The sequence below is a fragment of the Pelodiscus sinensis genome, chromosome 18, assembly GCF_052426305.1.
Source record: "Pelodiscus sinensis isolate ZL-2025 chromosome 18, ASM5242630v1, whole genome shotgun sequence".
Taxonomy (NCBI): domain Eukaryota; kingdom Metazoa; phylum Chordata; order Testudines; family Trionychidae; genus Pelodiscus; species Pelodiscus sinensis.
The window spans coordinates 6,034,670-6,058,111 of record NC_143069.1 but is presented as its reverse complement, the minus strand read 5'-3'; the positions used below and the strand labels follow the sequence as shown (position 1 = coordinate 6,058,111).

At 48.5% G+C, this 23,442-nt stretch overlaps 1 protein-coding gene across 2 annotated transcripts in view; it reads left to right on the top strand.

The window, feature by feature from the left end:
- Window positions 1-707: 707 nt before the first annotated feature.
- TIMM50 (translocase of inner mitochondrial membrane 50) overlaps window positions 708-23,442 on the top strand; it is a 56,847-nt gene continuing 34,112 nt past the window's right edge. For both annotated transcript variants that reach the window (XM_089769943.1, XM_075915314.2), the window contains exons 1-3: window positions 708-905; window positions 6,084-6,234; window positions 7,235-7,266. In XM_089769943.1, coding sequence (XP_089626069.1) covers window positions 723-905; window positions 6,084-6,234; window positions 7,235-7,266 — 366 coding nt within the window. In that variant the 5' untranslated portion in view covers window positions 708-722. The remainder of the gene's footprint in view (window positions 906-6,083; window positions 6,235-7,234; window positions 7,267-23,442) is intronic.

The window sequence follows — 23,442 nt, the reverse complement described above, 5'->3', positions numbered from 1 at the left end:
ATTAACGAGGGGGATAATCGAGGGCCAAGGATGCTTATAACATTTGCACCTGGTAGCAAGCTGGGAGGAGTTGCTAGCACTCTGGCAGTCAGGATTAGAATTTAAACCCTGATCTGAAACCAACACGAGAAAATGCAACAAAGACACGTGCCAAGTATTTTATCTAGGAAGGAAAAATGAAATGCAACATGGGAACGAACTGGCTAGATGCTCATGCTGCAGAAAAGTCGCTGGGGTTAGCTCCTGCCTCCCTCCACTGCCCCTCCCACACTCCCATCCCCCTGCTCCCTTCCCCTCCTGCTCCCCAGCCCACGAGCTTCTTTTGACCTTCGGCGCCTGCCGTCCGTCCTTTTCCTCGCGCTGATTGGCTCGGGGCGCACGAGGCGTTCCCTTGTTCTTGGTTGGCTCTGCCCCTTTAGCTCCGCCTCCTCCAGTTTCTCATTCTGCCTCCTTCAGGCCCTTTACCTGACTCCTTTCGTTTGCGATTGGTCCGCCTAGTCAAGGTAGGCGGGGCCTAGTGCGGTCGCTCGCCGCGGGCTGAACGGTCACTTCACTTATTTTTCTTCCGATTGGCTGAGCTTCCCCAGCCTCTCTCTCATTGGCTACACCCTTGCCCATCCCTCGCGCGTGGATTGGCGGCCTGCGCGCGACGCTTTGTGATTGGGTGGGAGGCAAAGCGCCCGGCGGCCCTTGCGCGCGGCGCTCAGGGGGAGGGGAGGAAGATGGCGGCGGCGGCTCGCGGGCTGGTTCTGGGGGCGGCGTGCGGGGCCCGCGCGCTGCGGGGCGGCTGCTGCCGGCGGCTCCGAGCGGCCCCGGGCCGGGCCCTGAGCGCGGCGGCCTCGCAGCAGGGCGGGGGGGTGGGGCTGGCCGAGGCGCTGCTGCAGGACAAGCTGCGCCAGCAGCAGGTGAGGAGGCTGCGCCTGGAGTGGGGGCGGGGCCAGTGGGGGGCGGGGCCTGCGCGAGAGCAGAGGGGGCGGGGCGTGGGCAGTGGGCGGAGGAAAGGGGGCGTGGGTGATACTGGGGGAGGGGGGAAGCTGAGGGGGGAGGGGTGTTGTGGGGGAGGGGTGAGCTGAGGGGGGAGGGGTGTTAGGGGGAGGGGTAGCTGAGGGGAGGGGTGAGCTGAGGGGGGAGGGGTGTTAGGGGGAGGGGGGAGCTGAGGGGGAGGGGTGTTGTGGGGGAGGGGTGAGCTGAGGGGGAGGGTAGCTGAGGGGGGAGGGGTGTTGTGGAGGACGGGAGGGGCGAAGGGGGAGAAGTTGTGGGATGTGAGAGGATGGGGGAGGGAGGTGTAGGAGGGGTGGGGGTGTCATGTCTGGGGGAACCTGGGGGCAGGGATGGGGCTAGTGGGGTGAGGGAGGAAAGTAGCAGGAGAGGTTGGGGGTGGGGAAGCGGGGTGGGATTGTTGGAGCAAGAGGGGGTGGGGCTGTCAGTGGGGAAGGGGCTAATGGGGGAGAGCAGGGAGGTCGGGGGATGGTGTGTGTGTGTGTGTGGGAAGGAAGTGTGGGGATGCTGAAGGGGCGAGAGATGGGGAGTTGTTATGGGGAGTGGACAGATCGGGTGAGGGAAGGGGGATTGTCACGAGGAGGAAATATGTGGGAGGCAAAAAGGCAATGGGGATTGTCAGTGAGGAGCTGCTGTATGGATAGAAGGGGTGGAGGTTGTCATGAGGAAGACAAGAAAAACATGGCATGGGGATGACCAGAGAGAAATTACAGGGAGGGAGGAGAGACAAGAGAGGGAATAGGAATTGTTATTGGAGAGGGGAAATGTGGCTAGAAAGAGGGAGGAAGAGTGATGGTGAGGTCCTTATTTTTTGTTTTGGGGAAGGAGGGAGGATGGAAGGGGGAGGAGTGGGGCTGAAAATGGAGGGAGGATGGGGGAGGAATGAAGCTGTTGGGGGCAGAGATGCAGTTGTCAAGAAAGTTGGGTGGTGGATGTCATGTAGGAAGGTGTGATAAGAAAAGTAGGGAGTGTGTGAATGTGGTAGTGGTGCAGTATGCAGGAGACTGGAAGTAGAAAGGTGAGGGTAGACAAAAGAAGTGCTGGGTGGGGACTGTAGATGGGTGGAGAGGAAGATGGTATGTGGGCAGGGAGGAGGGATAGGAAGAATGAGGCTGTGAATGGGGGAAGAGGTTGGAATTGGAGAAGGAATGGGCCATGGGGGAAACAGAGGGCTTAGATGGAGTGGGCTTAATGGGAGTATGGATGGAGTTTGGAGAGGGAGTATTTAGGGGTGATTTGTCATTGATGAGGAGGGATGGGGTGTGAATTATCAATAAATGAAGGCCAGAGATAGGAGAATTGACAGTTGCCAGTTGGGGAGGGAGGAGGTGGTGGTAATGGATGAAAGGTTTTAATGTAATCTAGTGACTGTCTGTCATTAAGTAAAAACTTAACAACAAATAGTCTGGTAGCGCTTTATAGACTAACAAAACATGTGGATGCTATCATGATGTTACAGGAGATATAGGATTTGGTAGACAGGGAGCTCAGCCTACTTAGTCCCATGGCTAATACGCCATTGAAATGCTTTTAACCTTTACAGAATAGAAGGAAAATTATTTGAGACATTTGAAATATGAAATAAGGCTTTTGTGCTAACAACGTCCTTTGTTCCCTGTCCCTTTAGTTGGATGGAGTCTTTAGGAGGAAGCCTCCATAGCACTTGACAACCTCTTAGTATCTCAGATGGTAATAATGGTCCTTTTAGAAGGAGCTTAGTTGAGATAGGCTGGAGCTGCTGCTGCTAAGTCTGATCCTGTTCCATCCCTGATGGTGTTTGGATTTCAGCTGAAGCCTGTTGAGGTGGCAGTGGTATCCAAGTCCCTCTCTCTGGTTTTGTCAGGTTCAGGATAACAAAGGATCCCAGGAGATGGGGGGGGGGGGGGAAACGGAAGGAGAAGGAGGGCACCCCGATGGTGAAGCTCACTCCTGGAAGTCTTCTCTTAAGGACTCTCAGAGAGTGATGTATGGAATAGCCCATTCCTTAATTATTTTGTTCATTGGTTAGGCCTAGTTTTGGTACACTGATTTCTGGTTTTGCAGTTGCCTTGTTTACCGAGTATTAGCTTAACATAGGCCTTGAGCTATATCTCTCAGCCTTTTTGTTTGGACTAGGTCAGTCTTTGTTTCCCTTTTGTACCTTTTCCCATCCACTTCTGTTGTTATAGGTAGGGATGTAAAGTGTAGTCTAATACATGATTAACGGATAAGTCTAGGCTTATTGGTTAATCCTATCTACTCATGTGTCCTCCCCCCTCGTCTCTGTATCGGGGCAGCCAGGGGGAGAGGCAGGTTGGAGCTGATACTCATGGGGAGCTGGCTTTTAAGCTGTCTCTTCTCAAGTTCTGGCTCTGCAGATCTGCCTCCTGCCCCTCTTCTCTCTCTCTTCTCCCTCCCTCCCCCCGCCACCCCCTCTCCCTGCCTCCCACAGAAGCAGGGAAGGGGGACAGGCAGGAGCCGGTGCTCTGGGAGGAGCCAGTCTGTGTGGGGGCTGGCTTTTAAAGCTTCTGCACCTCCTGACACCCCATGCTGCAGTCTCTGATAGAGAAGCAGCAGCATGGAGTGGCAGGGGGCTCCCTGAGAGTGGGGTTGGGGCTGTCATGTAACAGCAAAAATTTGATGCAATTACAGGACAATTCAATTAATTTCTATCTAACAGGTTATTGTGACAGCTCATAAATTTACTGTCTTTATTACAAGAAGCTGGGGTGTATTTGGGGGGCAGGGAATAGAGCATGGCTGAGGTCATAGTTGATGGGGAGGGAGGGAGAGCAGAGTGGGGGAATGGGGCTAGCTGATATGACTTGTGGAGAAGAGGTGGGTTGTTAATGGACAGGACCAGAAATGATTGGCAGGGGATTAGGGTCAGATGATTTTGAGGGAAAGGATGAGGACTGGGAAGGAGATAGGTGTGGGAGGGAGGCTGGGGATTACCATACAGAGGGACTGGGAAGAGGTGGGGAAGGAAGGCAAAGAGAGGCTGCTAACGATTGGAGAAGACGGTGTGCGGAAGACTGAACAGTGGAGGTACAATAGAGATGGGGGATGAGGATTAGGGGACTGTCACGGAGGAGAATTGTCATTGGGATGGGACAAGACTGGCTTACTGTCAGCAATGGCTCCACTTGGCACAGAGAAGCAGACATGATCTAGGCACAGAGGTCATCAAAGCCCTTGACCTGGCAGCCTCATGTCTAGGCTCTGCACTTCTGTCACAAGGTGGCGCTGCTGCAATGTTGATTGAAAGGCTTCGCAGAATCAGCTCTGTCCTCTTACAACCCAGTGTGTCTCCAGCTGCAGAGCCAATGCCAGGCCCCTGAAAGGTCCCACAAGCAGGTTGTGGGTATAGGCTCATCTGGGATTGGAGAGAGGATTCGTACTCTCCTGAGTTGCCCTTGGCACTGGCACTTCCCTTGCTCCTCTTCACTCGTTCCTCTTTGTGCCAGACTGTTTGCCTGTCATGTCTCCGGCATGTCGTGATTTGGTCTGGGTGGTGTTTGGGGAAGCAGCAACCAGGAAAACATCTTGGGTGCTGCATGGAGCTGTGTAGGTATCTTGATGCCAATCTCAGTGCTCTGGCATGGTGCCAGAGAGTCCTGGGTGATACAGGGAAGGACCCCTTGCAAGCACTGCAGTTCCTATGGTAGTTTTCACAAATGCAGCTGGGCATTATCATGTTCTTCTACCCTGCATTTCAGGTGGGTGTTAGTCCTTACAGAGCTACTTGGCTTTTAACCAATGGAGTAAAAAGTGAACGTATTGCCGTTTTTTGTTGTGCTGGGTTTAAGATCTCAGCTCTCTCAAATGGCTACTAAACAAAACTGTATTCTGGTCAAGACTTTGCATTCAGATTTCAGGCTCAGGTGCAAACATTCCCCGAGCAGTTTATTTTAACCATTCGAAACATAAGAGGAATTTCCTGGTAGCAGAACTTCAGAGCAGTCTTGTGAAATTGTTATGAAAATGTATCAAGCGAAGCACAGAACCCCCTCACCTACCCTTTGCCAGAAATCTGATCACTAATGACAATTCTTGTACCTTATTCTTCCTGAGCAAGTGGATGAGGAGAATTTTGCAAGTCTGATGTTATTTTCTTGAGGCTGGGGGGCATTTTCTTTGGTTGGCACAAATGTTTGACACCGTGTTTGTGAATCAGTAGTGCAGAGAAACCTTACAGGAAACTAGTCTCTCAGGCTGAAATGGCTGTATTAGACGTGGGGTCAAAATGGAGAGGGAGGGAATAGTGGTACCTGAGCACGGCCAGCTGAGGTGCCATGTTTGGTTGGCTGTGCACATCTTCATAACTAGGGATGTGAAAGGTGCTGGTAATCACCACCCTAGACAGGTTCACCCTGGCTCCCTGGGAACGGGCTGCAGAGCCTCCCATCCGGCCCGGCTCCCAGGGAAGTGGCTTCACTGTGGCAGGGGCTGGTGACACCCTCCTGGGGAGACTTTGCTACAGACTCTGCCGTACAAAGCTTATTTGAGCTTGATATTGCAGAGTAACCGCTAGTGTTTTTAGTAATTACATAGCTAGCTTTTTAAACCAATTTTTACATCCCTGTCATAACACAAATCTCCCTTTTTCTTACATGCTCAATCAGCCTAAAAATAGGTAACATTGCTGACATTTAACTGCCTCACTGGGATTCAGTGTTCCCTGTGGATGAATGAAGCACTTAATGCACCTTTTAGAACTATTGTTTCATATTGTTTCAGCCTGCATATTCAGGCAGAGTTCACTACGTTGATTTACTCCTTTTATATTTCAAAGGGTACAATGTTTACTGTAAAGGCTGGAGAATATGCTCATTTGATCTCTGGCTGGAGAATGTAATGGATCCTGCCCATCTCTAGTTTCTCTGATTATATGAATTGCCTTATTTATTCTTTGACTGGGAATTTTGTAAAAGGTTCCAGGATGGCATTTTGATACCACACAGAGGCCAGTTAATTTTTCCCCTAGATGTTTTGAGTTCAGTGAGTCATTTATTTGCCAGTGTGTGACTCTTCAGGGTAGCTACTTTTGTCTCTTTCACACCTGCTAATATGAATCTTTTCTCTATTCCACCCTCCATGGGTAGGTAACAGAGGGAGGAGACGGGAAAGGCTCCAGTTCGGATGAGAAGCAGGAGAAGAAACAGAAGGAAAATACAGCCTATGCCAAGAAAGTGGTGCTCCGGATAGCAGGGCTAATGGGAGTTGGTAGTGGGATCGCAGTTATCTATATTTTTGGTAAGCTGTTCCAATCCATTTGCGATAGAAATGTCTTAAAAATTATACAGAAATGCCAGCAAATGTTCTCAGTGCCTGTCTGATTATTATCTAACAGTTGAGTTGGTTCCCCTTGTCCAGTCACTGGCTGGGTTTCATGCTGCTTTATGACCTTTCTGCTAAGAATCTTAAGTCTTTTTAAAAAGCAAAGCCTTACAATCCCACTGCAAGGGTGTGAAGGATCATTATTTCCATCATAATTTTATAGATGCTTATGGTTAGAGATGTGAAAGTGTGACCGTGTAAACGGTTAATTGACGAGCCTGGGCTCATTGGCTAACATTCATGGTTGTATGTAGGCAGCTGGCTTAAAAGCTGGCTCCCCATATGTAACTGCTGGAAATTTTAGCAGTTACATGGTTACTTAATTACACACATTTTCACATCCGTACTTAGGGTGCATGCCAGTGACTTGCTACACAAGAAATCAGTAGAAGGGTCATGGGTCTAGAACCCAGAGGTTCTGTTCTTTCCGTTTTTATTTAGTATTTATATTACCATGGTGTTCATAGACCCCAGTCAGGATCTGGGCCACGTCTGTAGAAGAGGTGGTGGTACCCTCCCAAATAGTCTTTAAAGGACCATCACACAGGGAATCTAACTCTGACATTCCCTTAGGAGTGCTACGTAAGTTACTTTTGAGATCTACAAGTACTAAATAAGAGCTAAACGTCATTGTGGTAGGTGCCGCACAGGTAGATGTGGTCTCTAGCCTAAAGAGTTTGCAATCTAACGCACTTGATGCCCCTTTCTTGGCCTGTCTATGTGGCTATTATCACTGTGGCATTACCCTGTGTGCAGAAGGTGTAAGGCCTATCAGATTATTTGAGAAGGGTGGTTTGTCACATGGATGGATGTACTCATGCAATCTGTGCCTGTTTGTAACAGTGTTTAATGTTGCATGGTTTGGCAGATCATATAAAGAGACTGACATCCTCTTTGTCTTATGTTTTGCTGGCAGGTAGTAATTCAGTGGATGAGCAAGGGGTTAAGGTAAGGTGCTTTCTGTTGTCTTTGGATTTTGCTCCTCATGATACAAGAGAATAGCCTGTAGAAGTACTTTGAATTAGTACAGTTTGCTTGGGGCCTCCCACAAGAGGGCACCGTTCCTCTTTCAACATGTCCTGGTTATGTCCAAATCAGGAATCAGTTTTAATCTTGCCTGTGCGAATGGTACAATGTTGGGTTTATGGTTGTGGGAGTGTCCGTTAAATTTACCAATTACCTGGCATCACAGCTCTTTTAGTAATTGTCCAGTTGAACTTTACTCACTGGCTGTAACTTGGATTACTCCCTTTTTATCAAGTTAGGAGGAGGAGAGAGGAACAGTTCTCAGCCTAAGCCAGAGAGTCCATTTTGAAAATTGGTTGGTAGTTTTTTGGGGTGCACAACAGGAAGGGTTTATGTGCTAGGTAAAATCAGGCTTTCTTGGTGCTTAGGACAAAAGCTTTGAAATATCCCGGATATTGGGTTTGACTTTGAGACACCGTGATGTTGATATGAGAGGGGCAGGGGCATATTGGGCTAGATCAGGGAACTACATTTTTGTTCGACAAGCACTGTCCCAGTGGAGAGGCTGGTCGTGGATCAAGTAGCTCCGCAGGCTTTCCCTCGCTGCTTTTTAGATTCTCACATTAGTTCTAATTCTGTTCAGTTGTTGAACATGAGATGTGCGAGAGTGTTCCCCAGCTTCGATAGGTCTTGCTCAGTTTTTCATGGGACCTTGTCCCTCCTCTCTTGCAGCTATCAATGGCTTTGGCAGCTCTTAGCAGACTTCAGCTGTTGCTCAGTCTTGATCTTACAAACATCTGCAGAGATTTTTCAGGTTCCTCTCTCTCTGTGCTGACCACTAGTGGTCTGACTGCAGACATCAGTCCTGTACTGTAGCGTAAAGAATGCCTCCACATAGTCATGCTTTTACTGGACTCTGGTGCACAGTAGCATAAGCAGAGGCAATCCAAAGAGGAGAAACACTCCTTATTTTTTCAGTTACCAACAGCTCACTTCATTGCTCTGCAGAGGGCCCTGTGGTCGCAAGCATTTGCGCTGAAAACAGAGAAAGGTGAACTATAAAATAAGTTCACATCAGCGGTACAGATCACAACCATTTGGGTTAATATCAATCATTGAAAGTAGTTCAGTATACAAGTAGTATTGTTAGTGTAGTGTTAGCTACATATCCTGTCGGGGTGGAGAGGCAGAGGCTAGATTGACTGTAACAGATCTGTTAATCACTATACCATTGGCCTGATGTTCAGAGGGTGGACCACTCACGCATCCCAGTGAAATCAGTGGGAGCTATATGTCCTCAGCAGCCTATGACACTAATATGCTGTTACGCTGGATACAGTACCCTTGATGGCAGCATTATACGAACAAAACCACGTTACCCCTTCCACAGCTTTCCCTGGCAGGTAATAGACATCTTTTCAGCCTCTTAACTTCATCCACTGGGCCCTAGCAGATCTCAAGTCATGTTAGCGTCTTTGGATGCCCATTAACAAACCAAAGGCACAGCCCTAGAGTTTTAGAAACACTGACAGCAGCTCTTTTATACAGGGTAGTACCCTTCTACAACACTGCAATTCCTTTGCTCCTGTTACTCAAGTCGAGGAAAGATCCCAAGAATGACTGGATGGCTCAGAGGAGCAGAAGTAGGCTGCAAGAGCTTTTCACTTCCAAGTTGCTGGTTCAAATTTAGCTTCGCCTCAAATTCAGCCTCAAATTACCACCCCCTCTTTGACAGTTCCTTTGAGAAGTAAGTCGGGGAGCTCACCATAATTTTTAGGAGACTGGTGGCCACATCAAGGCAACAGGCGTTGAATAGCATTCTGCTTGGCAGTAGCAGCCAAGTTCCAATGCAACTTGTAGGCACCTCCCCCCCCACACACATGAAAATACAAAGGGTTTATTTATATAGCACAAGAGAGTTTCCCCCTGTCATCACTAGACAGGAGGCACTTAGCACCGCCAGAAAGTGCTGTATGGAGCCTGTCCAGCGTATTGCTAATCTATTCATTGCCTGCATGGCAGTGAGGGTCTGACACACCTAAGGACGGATTTATGAAGAGACACAGGCATGGAAGATTTCCCAGAAGAACACCATCAAGAAGGCCATCAGCCCATGGACATGGGAGGAGGAAGATGGTGACAGTTGTGGACACAGATGATGCTCTGAAACACCAGAGCTGCAATTTATACACATTTGGTGGCCGTACCCCCAGACTAAGGCCAAAAACGTATCACCAAGAAACAGAAAAAAACCTCTTTGAATTAAGAGACGGTCTCAGCCCTGGAGTAAGTGCAACAGAGGAAAGTTGTATCCCAAAAGGGAGCAAAATGAGAACTGCAACAGGCTGTTCATTTAAAGACTCCAGCAAGTGCTCCCCGAGGCAGCACGCATGTTACCGACAGACACAGCATGAGCCCCAGGAACTCCATCTTTAACCAGGAGATGGTGGGTTGGCGGAACTAAATATATGCAGCATGTTGCTTCAGTTTACCGGTAACTAAACCCTCTGTGTTCTCAGCCTCCTTGCTGCTTCTCTTCCTATGGGAATGAAACTCGTGTAATAGGAGCAAATGGGTCATGAGGTGCCATGGAAAAAACGGGCTGCGTTCTATGACAGATGACACTTCCTCCACAGATGTCGCTTTCTTCCCTTGTGCTCTGTGGAATCTTCTCTTCCAGTGCAACCACAGAAAACTGGCCTTTGAGCAGAGGGCTTTGCAAAGGCAGGAGTGAATGTGGACTGGCTACCCTTCCAGTCTTGCCAGAGGGAGGTCTTTCCAGGGAAGTACCGCTGAGCAACCTGTAGCCCTGCCTTCCTCGCTGAGAATGGGAGCAGCTGAAGCAAATTAGCAGGCGTGTCCTGTCCTTTCTGTGGGCTGAATTTTCTGTTTTAGGTGGGGGGAGGAAGGCGAGCGTTATGCATATGGTTAGCCCCCGTGCTACCTTGTCTCTCTGGCCAGTCCTTGCCACCTCTTAGGCTTGAGCATGTTCCTTTTTGGTGCCTCAGTGTTTCTCTGGCCTGATACTGAAGACTGAATCTGGGAGAACGTCTGAGCAAAAGTTCCCACAGATTACAACCCGCACATGCTGCCATGGACATGCGAATGGGCCTTGCTGCGGGGACTGTGGGAACTCTCCCTAACTATGGCCTCTTCCACAACATACCTGTTACCTTCAACACCCTGTTGTTCTTTGAAGGGCTGGGAATGGCCGAGTCTTTGAGTGGGCAGCTCTTGTAGTGAGTGTATCGATCTGCGCCTCTCATTTCCTCTCTTTGATGCTATTGGGGCAGCTGTTAGAGGGGAGCATTGGGAGAACTGCTGCCTCTCCAGGATTCACTCCCGTCCCCATCATTTTTAACCATCAAAGGAAAATGGTTTCATGTCCTCCTATGGATTAGCTTTCCCTGAATCCATGTTTACTGGATTTCTTAAACCAGCTCGCTGTGTGCTTTCCCTGGTGCGCCCAGAGTTGTTTTACCATTGTCCTGCCTTGCATCACAAAGTGATTGGGAACAGTGCCTCAGTGAGCCGGTTCACAAGGCTGCAGTTAGCTCTAGCTCTTGCTGCTTGTTCTTATTTCCCCTTTAGTGTGTCTTTGGTCAACGACATACATCATTTGTAGGAAGAGGAGATCTTGGCTGGCTTTTTCCATGGGATCCTGGATCCCTGCTCTAAGATTGGGTGGGGATGTTTTTCCTTTCCTGTCCCCATGGGGAATTTATACATGTGCCAAGGATCCTTTTCAAACTCACCTTGCAGAGGGAAGGTAGAATACTGGTCTGTGATCTCTGGCACCTGGAGGGGCACGTTCCCCAGTGCTTATGTAAAAATCTCTCCCCTTTCAGATCTGCCCCCCTCTCTCCTTTGTTACAGGATCGCTTATGCAGGTTGTTTTTTGATATGCAGCACGAGCCACGAGCCCAGCTGGGGTGCTGAGGTGTGAATTGCTGCTTTGGTTATGCATTGCAGAGCCTCATGGGGTTCTGATTGGGAGAGAGTGACGTTCTTTTTTGAAGTGCCTCTTGGCTTCCTGGCTGCCCTTTAAATGCAGGTCTTGTTTGATGTCTGGACAAAGCTCCAATTCTTCACCTTGTTGTGAATAGCTGCTATTTGTCAGGGGGGGAAGCGCCCCATAATATCCCCCTCTGGCACAGCTGAGGGCAGCACACTTCCCTGATATCCCCAGGTGAATGACTTTACTGCCTGGATGGGAAGTTGGAGCCTGTGTGCTGACAACACACTTCTCACATCCCTGTAAATATCCCTTCTCACCTTGGTTGGGCAGCAGGTCTCATTGCTTCGGCACATGCCATCTGCTGGCGTGAGAACCGGCTAACAAGGCTTTTCCTCTATAACTGGACTCTTTGTGAACCCCAGAAGCTCTTGAAAATCCCCCCTAAAATACAAGGAGTTAGTGGTCTGATGGTAATTGTGACAAGATCGGTCCATTCCTACCCCTCCTTCAACTGGGGGTGTGAGTCAGCTCCTGAGTTTACAGAGCACAGTGCTCAGGTGCAGTCTGCATTGTAGTAAAGTACAGGCAGTCCCCGGGTTACATGGATCCGACTTACATCGGATCCCTACTTACAAACGGGGTGAGGCAACCCCGCACTAGCTGCTTCCCCCCAGCAGACCAGGGAGACGCGGAGCGGCTTTTCTCAGCAGACACTTCAGCTTGAGAATAAAGGACTGAGGGAAGTGAGGTGTGGGAGAATAAAACTGAGCTCTGGAGAAATGTTTGGCTAGAGTTTCCCCTACAGTATGTACCAGTTCCGACTTACATACAAATTCAACTTAAGAACAAACCTACAGTCCCTATCTTGTACGTAACCCGGGGACTGCCTGTAAAGGTTCTGTTGGTCCCATGGGAAACTGATACCTCTCGAGCTGGACTGGGCTACCCTGAAGGTTTCAGAGGGGCTGGGGGTGGGCAGGCCTGGCTTGCTAGGATTTCGGGAATCTGTGCAGGAGAAAAGAGGACCACAAGGAGAGACAGTGAGGAGTCTTGTGGCACCTTGTAGATGAATAGATTCGTTTGGGCATAAGCTTTCATGGGTAAAATCCACTCCTTGGATGCATCTGACAAAGTGGTTTTTACCCACGGAAGATTATGGCCAAATCAATCTGTTAGTGTGTAAGGTGCCCTGGGACTCCCTGTTGTTTTTGCAGATACAGACTAACACAGCTGCCCTTCTGAGACTTGGCACCAGGAGAGATGAGTGTTCTCCCTGTGCCCAAGGATGCCAGCTCCTAGATCCTTTATGTAGCAGAGAGGCCCTGCAGGCCTTCACCCAGCTACTGGCTGTCAGCTGTTCTTTGATGTAGCTGCAGAGCCGTGTTTCTCATACACGCTTCGCGATGGAGTTACCTCGCTGGCAGTAAAAACCCCTTTGGCTTTCTTAATGATCCTGTCTGCTTGAAAGTCATATTCATGTGACTTGCCATAACGAGGTGTCTGGCTTGCAGCTGCAGAGCAAATGTGCCTGTGGGGGAGCGCTTGGCACACTTCCCATCTTCTTGAGAGCCGCGTGGCATCATAGATTTGTATCCAACTTGTCTGGTCACCTCTCTGGCAACTGGCTGTAAAATGAGGGAGCTTTTGATCTGTCTCTTTTCCCACCCAGCTCTGCCCATGCTCCCTTTTTCTGGCTTCTAGAGTGGGACTCTGTTACGGTCCAGAGAAAGGCTTCCTCTTTCCTTGAGACTCTGAAATATCTCAGGGTTGGATTACCCAATAGGCAGACTAAGCATGTGCTTAGGGCACCAGCAAAGCAGGGGCACCAAAAAGAGAGATTTTACCGTACAGTGTTGTTTTTATTTTGAATTGAATATGGGGGGGAGGCACCATAATCTTTTCAGTGCTTAGGGCCTCTAAAGGTCTTAATCTGGCCCTGAATGTCATATATGGATGTCGAAAATACCCTGGCTGCAGTGGTTTCATTAAAACCTGGTTCGTGCCAGCAGAGAGTGAAACTGTGGCTGGAGCAGAAAAGTCTGAAGCAAAGGAAGGATCTTGGGATCAAATCTTTTCAGCACATGAGATGAGATGCGCTTCTGGAATAAAGTGATGGGACGTGTTCAGTAGAGATGTGACTTGAAGGTGCAAATGAGGGAAAGGGCATCCAAAGAATTAAGTGGCCTGTTCCTGTTTCCAGCATGTTATGACTCCTTGTGTCACCATAAATACGCAGACTGCAACTTGACGATAAGAATGAACACTTATTACCACAGTGCCCAGCCCAGCTAGGCATTATATGAACACAGGGCTGTGCTGAAGCTGTTGTTGGATATTGTTATAGAAAGTTATTTTTCTGGAGGCTCTTAACACCAGCTGTTTCCAAACTGCTCCCCCTGGAAGTTTTACATGCCAACACTGTGTCTAAGGGTGGTCCTTGATTGTGGAAAGGGGTTACTTATGCTTTGTCTACACTACTGAGGGCCATTGACCCAAGTTATACAACTTCAACTATGTGAAAAACATAGCTAAAGTCAACTTTCTTGGATCTGCTTACTGGGGTGCCTTCACAGCGGTACATCGACAGTTGATGCTCTCCCTTCAATTTTACTTATTCTTCTTGTTTTGGAGGAGTATTGGAGTCATCATAGAACACTGGAGCTGGAAGATCCTCAAGTCTAGTCCCCTGCCCTCGCTGCAGGACCAAGCACCGTCTAGACCATCCCTGATAAATGTCTGTCTAATGTGCTCTTAAATATCTCCAGTGCTGCAGACTCTGCAACCTCCCGAGGCAATTTTTTCCAGTGCTTAACCACCCTGACAGTAAGGAAGTCTTATCTAATGTCCAGCCTAAACATTCCTTGCTGCAGTTTAAGCCCATTGCTTCTTGTCCTATCCTCAGAGGCTAAGGAGAACAATTCCTCTCCCCTACTCCCTTGTGATACCGTTTAGATGCTTGAAAACTGATGTCATGTCTTTTCCTTTCCAAACTAAACAAGCCCAATTCTTTCAGTCTTCCCTCATATCTCATGTTCTCTAGACCTTTAATCATTCTTGTTGTTCTTCCCTGGACCTTCTCCAATTTCTCCACATCTTTCTTGAAATGTGGTGCCCAGAACTGGACACAGTACTCCATTTGGGGCCTAATCAGCACAGAGTAGAGTGGGAGAATGACTTCTGGTGTCTTGCTCACAACACTCCTCTTATGCAGCCCAGAATCATGTTTGCTTTTTTTTGCAACAGCGTCACACTGTTTCCTCATATTTAGCTTGTGGTAAATGGGGGAGAGCTCAGCACTCAATTTATTATGCCTATAGATGCGATGAATCAACCCCTGCTGGATCGATCACCGCCAGTTGATCCAGCCTGTAATGAAGCCATACCCTTAGATTGAAACACTCAGGTCCTCTTTGATTAGGGCTCCTAGGTGCTACCATAAAACACCTAATACAATGAGATCCTGCTTCATGACTAGGGCTACTAGGGGCTCTGGTAATACAAAGACCAAGACCTGGACGGATTCTTTTGGAAGCTTCATGCTTTCCCCATTTTCCCTTTTCTTTGGGGTTCAGCCATCAAGACCGTGAATGCAGACTGGCAAAAGGCAGTAGCATGCACTTTGAGAGCTCCTTTCTGGTAGGAGGTTGCCTGGGCATGACATCCGCGAAGGACTCGAGTCAGAGAGAAGGATGTTAAGAAGCGGGTAATGACTAATCATGTAGTTGATACAGTTTGTATCGACTACACAATTAGTTGATAAGGGGCCCTGCTGCAGCTCTGCAGTTTAAATGTAGTAGGAGCCGGGCACGCAGGCAGCCTGGCTCTTACTACATTTAAATTGCAGAGCCACAGCAGGAGTAAGTCTGGGACCCCGCATGAGCACCGGTTCCTGCTTTCCTCCCCCCTTGCTGCAGAAATGAGTAGTGACTCGAGTACTTGACTAATTGCTTACATCCCTAGTCAGAGCATTGTAGAACTAACGAGTTACAGTAATTATGTGGAGAATGTACATAGTGCGTCCCAGGCATAAAGAGTAGTGTTTGTTGTTGCCCCTTAACGTATTATGTTCAGGGGCCTTGTTCTCCCTCTGTTGTCTCCCTTAGGAGTGATGTGCTGTAGTCTGAGGCCAGTCAGAGTCCAGGATGGCTATCCCTGGTTTGGTGAGATCTTTTTCGGTCTGTGTAGCAGCCAATAGCCTTTTTAGGAAAGCACCAAAATCCAGAAAGCTAACAGGAAGAAAAACAAACAAAAATAAGAATATCGAATGCTGCTTTTACTAGTAGGTGTCAACAAGCCTGCTGGAGCTGAAAAGACTTCTGCACACCTACTGGGAAGGAATACCTTTGTGGTGCCCTTTTGTCAACAAAAGGGTGTGTCCACAATGTGCTGTCCCTTTAAGAACCATGCACATGGGCTCTCCTCTTGGCTGACTTCAGCTAAGTGCTAGGAAAGATATTGCACCCTTTGGTTTTCCTTTTGACACAACGCTCTTGACTGCTGGACCAAACTCCCAACTCCCTAAAGTATGCTGTGGGAGAGGAGAATTAATTCCCTCAATCTGGCCCAACCCAGCTAGCCAGGATGGCACTGTGTGTTCAGGTAGCTGGAGTCCTCCTTTTAACCAGAGGGAGGGGTTTTAACAAGGGATGTAAAGGGTTAACCAGTTACCCAGTAAACCTTTGTCTTACTGGCATGTTTACCGGGGTAACCAGTTAACATGGCTGGGACAGAGCAGCCCCCCACCTGCAGTGCGGTGCAGTGAGCCCTGCCCAGCCCAGCCAGGCTGGAGCAGCCCATGATGCGGCAGGTCCAGCTGGTGCAGCTTAACTGGTTAACTTTTAAAGTGGGATTTTACATCCTTAATTTTAATCCATTCCCCTTCTACAGTCAGTCTCCCCAAGCCAAGTTCGGCGCATGGATTTTCACTTGTCTTGCCCTCTTCTCTGTCTAGATGGCACTGTTGAGCTTTATAACCTCACTGAGCCCCTGTGAACTAGTGGACTATGGGACCAGTTGCCTCCCTTAAGGTTAAACTGCTCCATTGAAGCTGTTTGTTTTTGTTTGAAAGGCCAAACAAGCAGTTTGAGGCTGCTCTGTCAGCTGCAGCTACTGGTGCAAAGCCTTGTGCTGCACGATAGGAGAAATGGGGCAGTTGTACATCTCAGTCACACTCCCTTGACACGCTCAGGGGAACTCTGGCCTTCTCGCAGCGCAGCTCTGGATGAAAGCAAAGAAGCTGCAATGCTGGATTCCATAAATATTCCTTAAATACGTTAGTACTGGAAGGTTTACCCAGTGTTGCTTGGGTCCTAACTCACTGTTTGTTTTTTTCATTGAATCCTTGCTCTGGGGTGGGGGTGGGGCTGGAGCTGGGGGGCTCAGCATGCAGGCTGCCCCAGGGAGAGAGGACAGCCCCATTTCTCTCTCACCACAGCAGCTTGGGGTCAGATGAGAATTGCTTCTCCATGGCCACTGCAGCTCCAGCGAACACAGCATGTCCCCTGGCTGGGGCAGGTCCACATTTGTCTGCCCCCTGCGCTCCCCAGGCAAAGTGAGGAATGCAGCAAACTGCGCAATTCTCCCTTGCTCCCTGCCAATGGGGAACAGCCATCAATGTTCCCATATGAATTGCGGGGGGATTCAGCCCCCCCTTTTCTCTAGAGTGTTCCTGGGAGATGGGAGGCTGGAGACTGGGGCAGTCCTGGACATTGTGGGGTTGGCACACCCAGCCAGCTCCTTTCACCTGCCTAGAGATTCTGTCTCCTTTCTGTGTGTTTTTATGAGAAGCAGGCACATCCCATTTTCCTGGCACAACCAAGTCCTGACCTTGCTATAAGTTATAAAAGGAAGCTGTCTACCAAATTTGGTGTTGCTAGCTCTTACCCTTTAGAAGGAATTCATAGACAGACAGATGGACAAACTCTCTCAAAAATATAGTAGATGAAATGAAACTTAGCCAATGACATAATATTGCTTCCTGGGGAGGTGCAGATCAAATAGGGTTTCTTTAATTATGGCTCAGGAGTGGAACCCCCGGAGGTACTCAGGAAGTTATAGGTTACTGGTCTAACTGGCTAGCTATTTTTGTTTTTAAATCAAAAGGGTAGGATTTTTGAGTTAAAACGTGGGCTGCCTGTGTACTGTGGCTTCTCCTGTCTTTTGCACCATGCTAAATCAATGTCTTGATCTATGAAGCGCAGGGTGATGGCAGTACATTCTCAGTGTTCAGGGTCATAATCCCAAACTGCAAAACACTGCCATGATGCACAGACTTCCTTGCTTTTAACTTATCAGCTAGGATATTCTGCTGCTTCCTCCCAGGAGCTGTTCAAAATAGTCTGTCAATGAGTGTCTCAAACTCAGTCCTGCATCCGCTCTCCTCAGACTCGAGTTCTCTAGCAGTTTCTGCAAAGCCGCCACAGATTTGGGACTTTCATTACCCAAGCCTAGATTCTTAGGGAGATTTTCATCTGGGGGAGGAGTGTCCAATTTTTTTTGCAGCCAGCTGATCCAGCAGCCCTTGGATTAAAGGGAACTTTTCACCCAGGAATGTCACTTGTTCTGCTGAGCAGCCGTTCTGATCTTGCACCTGTGTCCGGAGACAATGAAACTTGCCCTTCTCCCTTGCCTCCTTCCTGGGCCAGGGTTTATTCTTTGACTAGTTACATTTCTTTTTGTGGTGGTGTGGAGTCTATAGGGTGCAGACAGCTGGTCCATTATTATCCATGTCTTTTTTTTTTTTTTAAACTAACAATTGTTTTTGGTATTGAACAGGGACTCTTTCTCTAGTTCCTTTCCCAGACTCACGTAAGCAGTAATGGCCATGTGTTGAGCGGAGCTCGGTTTGGAAGCTGACTTTGATTGGGTTCTAGCCATCATTACCGGTTCAGTTTTCTTTGCCAGCAAAGCTGGCCACAAGACAAATTGTATATCGTGGAGTGGAGTCAATGGTGAGCTGTATTGGAATTCTAATTAGAGTGAACTGAAGAGAAATCTAGTGGGGAGTTTGCCTTCCCAAGAGCTTGTTACTTCCTTACTGAGGTATTGCAGCTGGAAGGACGGATGGTTGGTGTAGAATAGACGCAGCTGTGTCACTAAAGTCAGGCAGGTTGTTTAATGTATGACTGGAAGGCACTCAGATGCTACATGGATGAGCATGGGATAAAAACATGTGTTGAAGCAAGTGCAGTTCTAGACTTTAGGATTTAATTATTGTTTCTATTTTTCAGAATGTTATTTTAGAAGACAAACTCTGTGGCTGAAGGGAAGCCTATAGATTGCTAAATAGGGGATTTGCAGGATTCCTGGTTGACTGGTGCATTCTAGAAGTATTTCCTATTAGCACAGAATAAATTCCTTAGCACTTTTCCTTCCACCATGTGTTTCCAGTTTCCTTTTATTGAACTTATGCTACAGCCTTCAGTCATCGCTACATGTAGTTCTGCTCCAGCAAAGGCATAAAGCTGTCTTCCGGACAATAGGTGAGAAGAAATAGCATGAGCTCACCACACAACAAATTCAGAGAGTTATTTTATATAAGGCTGGGGACACTTCATGTGGTTTTGAATGGGCAGCTTGTTTATTATTGAAATCTTGGCCGGATACACCTGTAAACTTCTCAAGGAACTTGATAGGAGGCCTTCGGTAGCAGTAATGGCCGGATGCCAGACCTTTCATTTAGGAGTGGTTGGTTCACGTCCTGCCTGCTTCATTTGACCTTTTGTGAAATAAGTTGGTGGATCCTAATCGTGTTTCTAGTGAATAGATTTCCACTTTGCAAAAGAAGTCATGGCAGATAATACACTGGAGGAAAGCACCTGCCTCAATGTATCTCCAGGTTTACAGATGTTAAGGCCTTCTCCCTGACTTCATCTTGGTAGTGACACACCAAGAGTGGAAAGCCAGAATGTCAGTGCTTCAGGGCGGGTGGTGGCTTTTGTGTTTGGCCACTAGTAGAGAGCTCACCTGGCTTCCTGCTTCACTCTGCCCTTCCAGAGCCCTATGGGCACACATTTATTTGGGCGGGATTTCCTTTGTGTCGGGGGAGTTTGACCACACATACATGCTGGCAGCACGTAGCTGGAGCTGTAGCCTGTTAGTTTTTCCTTTTATTCACCTTAAATTGCCTCCAATTCCCAGACAACCATAATCCAGCTACGTTTGGGCTTTGTCTTCTAATTTTTCCTGACAGCTGTCGTAATGGCTCTTTACAACATCACCTGCACTTTCTTTCCATCCTCCTGATGTGGCGGTGCATTGAACAGAGGAGATGGGTTACGGTGGGGGGACTTTGTTTCCTTTCAGTGCAGTGGCTGATGGAGTGCTCGTGTTCCTACCAGGGGAATTGCATCCAGAGGAGATGTTGTCATCACTTAAGTAGTTGTACAAATCCTGTTACTGTTTGACCTCTTCAAACTGAGCCTAAACAAAAACGTCTGATTGGATTGTCTCTTTGGCTGGCCTCCCAACAGTCAGAAAAGTCAGCTGCTTCTCCCAACAGTGAGATGTTGGAAATCCAAGAGACACCCCTCTGCCCCCCCCAATCCCCTCGAAAGAGTCACATTCTTCACCTTGAGGGGGGTGATTCATGGGTTACTAACTTGCTCTCCAGCCTTGAGTATTTAAAACAGTCTCTGACTCCTGACCCATCCGAGCACTTGGCTTCCGGAAGCAGAGTTGGACAACAACCTGCTTTTGTTTTGTTCGTACTTCCTTCCCTTCCTCCGTCTGCTCTGCCCTTCTTTTCCTGACCTTTTTCAAACCCTGTCAGCTCAGCGCTGTCCCTGCAAGAGACCTCAGAAATGGCTGCTCAGTGAGCCATGCGTTTATAACACGATGCTGTTCTTGCGTACAGGGAGAGCACTTGGTCAGTGTCCCCCGTGATGTGGAGGGGGTTGGGGAGCAGTGATTTGTAACCTGGCTCCCAGCACTGCTGATGGAATTGCAGTCTGGCAGGAAGAGCTGCCGGTGAAAGAAGCATGTAAGGTTTGCTTTCTTCCCCTACCCTGTTATCACTTCTTGGATCCCTTTCCAAGGCTGCCGCTTTCTCAGGCTAGTTTTGTCATTAGGTGGCACTGGAGTCAACACCAGGCTCATAGCAGCTGGTTCACACTTAAAAAGCTTTGCGGATCTTTCAGCAGTGAACCCTCCCAGCAGATGAGGAGGTGCTTTTCCATTCTCTTGCATTCTTGGACAATTTCAGGTGGGGATTAATTAGACTTGGTTAGGCCTTTGTGTAATGCTTCCCCTGTCCTGAAATGGTTTTCCAGGTACTCTTGATTGAGGTATGTTTGCTGAACTGAGAAACCTGCTCCTAAAAGCCTGGCCGCTGGACCTCATGCTCCTCTTCTTTCTTGAACAGCAAACTCAATTCACAGGTGCTCTGTGTTTAAAGGGCACCATTGTTATTTGGTGCTTTATGGCATGCCATGGCCTGTCATTGCTCCTATCCCAGACTGAATCTGAGATGCCATTTGTAAGTGTAAATGCCCAGGGTGACCACCCAGCTCACTGATTCCTGATGGCCCACAAATACATTAGTAGGACTCAGCAAGAGTCCTTGCTATCCTGCCACGGGATTTCCTGCCTGAGGAATTGTACCCGTTGCTTGCTGAATAGGTTTCCCGCATCTCGCTCTTAGGTACTTCAGTGTTCCCTCTAACTATTTTCATTGATGTACAGGATAAATTTTATGTGCACCGAGGAATGTGCAGATGTGCACCACCAGTAGAAACACTGGCTGCGGGTGCTCTTCTGTTCAGCTGGGAGACACCTAAATCTCTCCTGGGTGGCTGCCCAAGTGCTCTGCTTACAGAGATCACTGGGCAACATCTCTTGGCATATTTGGGCTGGTGCCTCATCTGAACTTCCTGGCAGCAGGAGGAAGCTTGACACCATATCCTTGTAGCTGGACCAGAGGACAGTGGGGTGGTGAGATGAACTTCACAACTCAGGAGTCACCCTGACAGCGTGGTGACCTGCAGATCCTAACACATGGCCTAGCATTAGTTGGCTGGATAGATTTGTGCTGATAGGGAGATGCACTGAATCAGGACTCAGCTTAGACCCTTAGATACCTAATAGGGATGTAATAGTGTAGTCGATTAACTGATAAGCAAAAGCTTATAGGTTAATCCTATAGACTACATGCATTTGCCAGTACATTTTTTGCAGGCTTGCCAGCAGCCCGGTTCAGTTCTAGCTCCAGCCGGGTCCAGAACCTACCCCTGCTGAGCTCTGCATTTAAAGTGTATTAGGAGTCAAGTGGGCAGGCCAACTGGCTCACTTCCATCTTGTGCCAGGTCCAGGAGCTTAGACCCCTCTTAGACAGGGGCTGCTGCCACCCCATGCTGCTGCTTCTTTATCACAGGCAGCAGCACTGGGCAACAGGCAGCTGGTCCGGAAGGGGAGCTGTTTTTTAAACTGCCTCCCCTCTTGGACCAGTTCCTGCCTGGCACTCTACACTGCTGCCTCTGATACAGTGGCTGCAGGCCCTGCCCCCGGGGACTATAGAATAGTTGACTGATAAAAAATCCTGAAGTTACTCAACTATTAAATTAACCGATGTTTAACATCCCTAATGCTCCTGAGGGATAAGGGCACAAATGTGTTCGATATGGACATTTAAAGTGAGCCTTTCTTTAATTAGTGTTTGTAGGGCTCTGGAAGAGTTTGCTGACAGACTACAACTAAAACAGGCCAGCCATGGAAGAGACAGCAGCAGCAGGTCCTTTCGGAAAACTGCCTGTGTGCGTGCTGGTGAGGGAGAGCATGCTACAGCTTCGCTTCTGCCAACAGAGTCTGTCTAGGCCATCTGGGTGCTGTTCTGGCGACTGACTGGCCAGTGCCCGTTTGCCATGGCTCAGAAAAGTAAACACGCTCTCCATGACAACGGAGCCCCATTGGTGTAATGTGACAAGGGTTAGAAACAGAACAGCTGAGTATCTGGCTCCCAGAGGCAGCGAGGAAGTGGCTTGAGAGTTATTAAAGCAGTGAGTTTTTTGCATGGTGCTGCAAAATATACTCGGCCTTCTACAAAATGCAGAATGTGGCCTAGTCCTGCTCATCATCCGATTTGGCATCAGATCAGGTATAGAGGGTGATTCTCTTCAACCATTAGGCTGCAGCAGCTTTCTGGGCATTTTGCACCCCTCTTCCCCTTTTTGGTCTGGCTGCTAGCATACCACTTACGTGATTGGACACTGGCTAGGCCATTTGGCCAGCAAATCCATGCCTTATTGGCCAGAGTGGGCCGGGCTCGCATCCTATAAACACAACTACAGGGCCATGCAGTCTAATACTGTACTTCCAACTCCCAAAAGTTACAAGCATTACTGCCAGGTGTGGGCAAGCTTACCTGTGGGTGTGATCCAGTTGCTCAGTGCAGACATAAGCAGCTATCCGGGTGGATGGCACCTTAGCTTCAGTGTGAAACAGATCATTAAAGGCAGGCCTAGGGTCTTTTATGTAATCTCTAGGCAGGAGGTTGGGTATGAACAGCTTTTTTCTTGTGTTACCAAGCACCTCTTACTCATCCAAATGTGTTGTTGTAATTGTTCTTTGTATTGCAGTAGTGTCTCCCCCATCACTGATGAAGACCGCCTTGTGCAAGGCGCTGTACAGATAGAACAACAAGATGGTCCTGGCGATTTGTGATCTAAATATGTTGACGTATTTAGTTCACATCCCTTGTATCCGCTACAGTGAGCCAGGGTTCAGAGGTGGTGGGGTGTCTGACCTCATGGGCATCTCCTCAAACCTAACCTGACCAACTCGGGAATTGGACCAAATTGTGGGATGTGAAAACAGAATGGTTACGGTGATTAGTTCAAACACACATTAGCCAAGGAGAAGTATGAGGAGCTTCTCTAATCTCTCTGTGGCTGCTCGCCAGTGAGAGACGGTATCCCTCTGGCCTTCCTGCTGGGCAGTAAAGGAAGGCACCTCAGGAAATGCCTCTCGCCACTGGAATTCTCTCTCCAGCGTTGTATTGCTGCGATAAAACATCGTAGAACTACTTGGAAAAGCCTTCTGCCTTCCTAGTGAATTCTAGTGCTACGCTACTTTCCCCTGGCTTGGGGGCCTTTTTTGTGTGTCTGTATTTTAGCTAATTTTTCCCTAGAAAGAATGGCCTTTCTTTGTAAAAGAAATGTGGTGATTGAGACAACTTTGACATTACCCTGGGGCTTTCCTATAGCAAA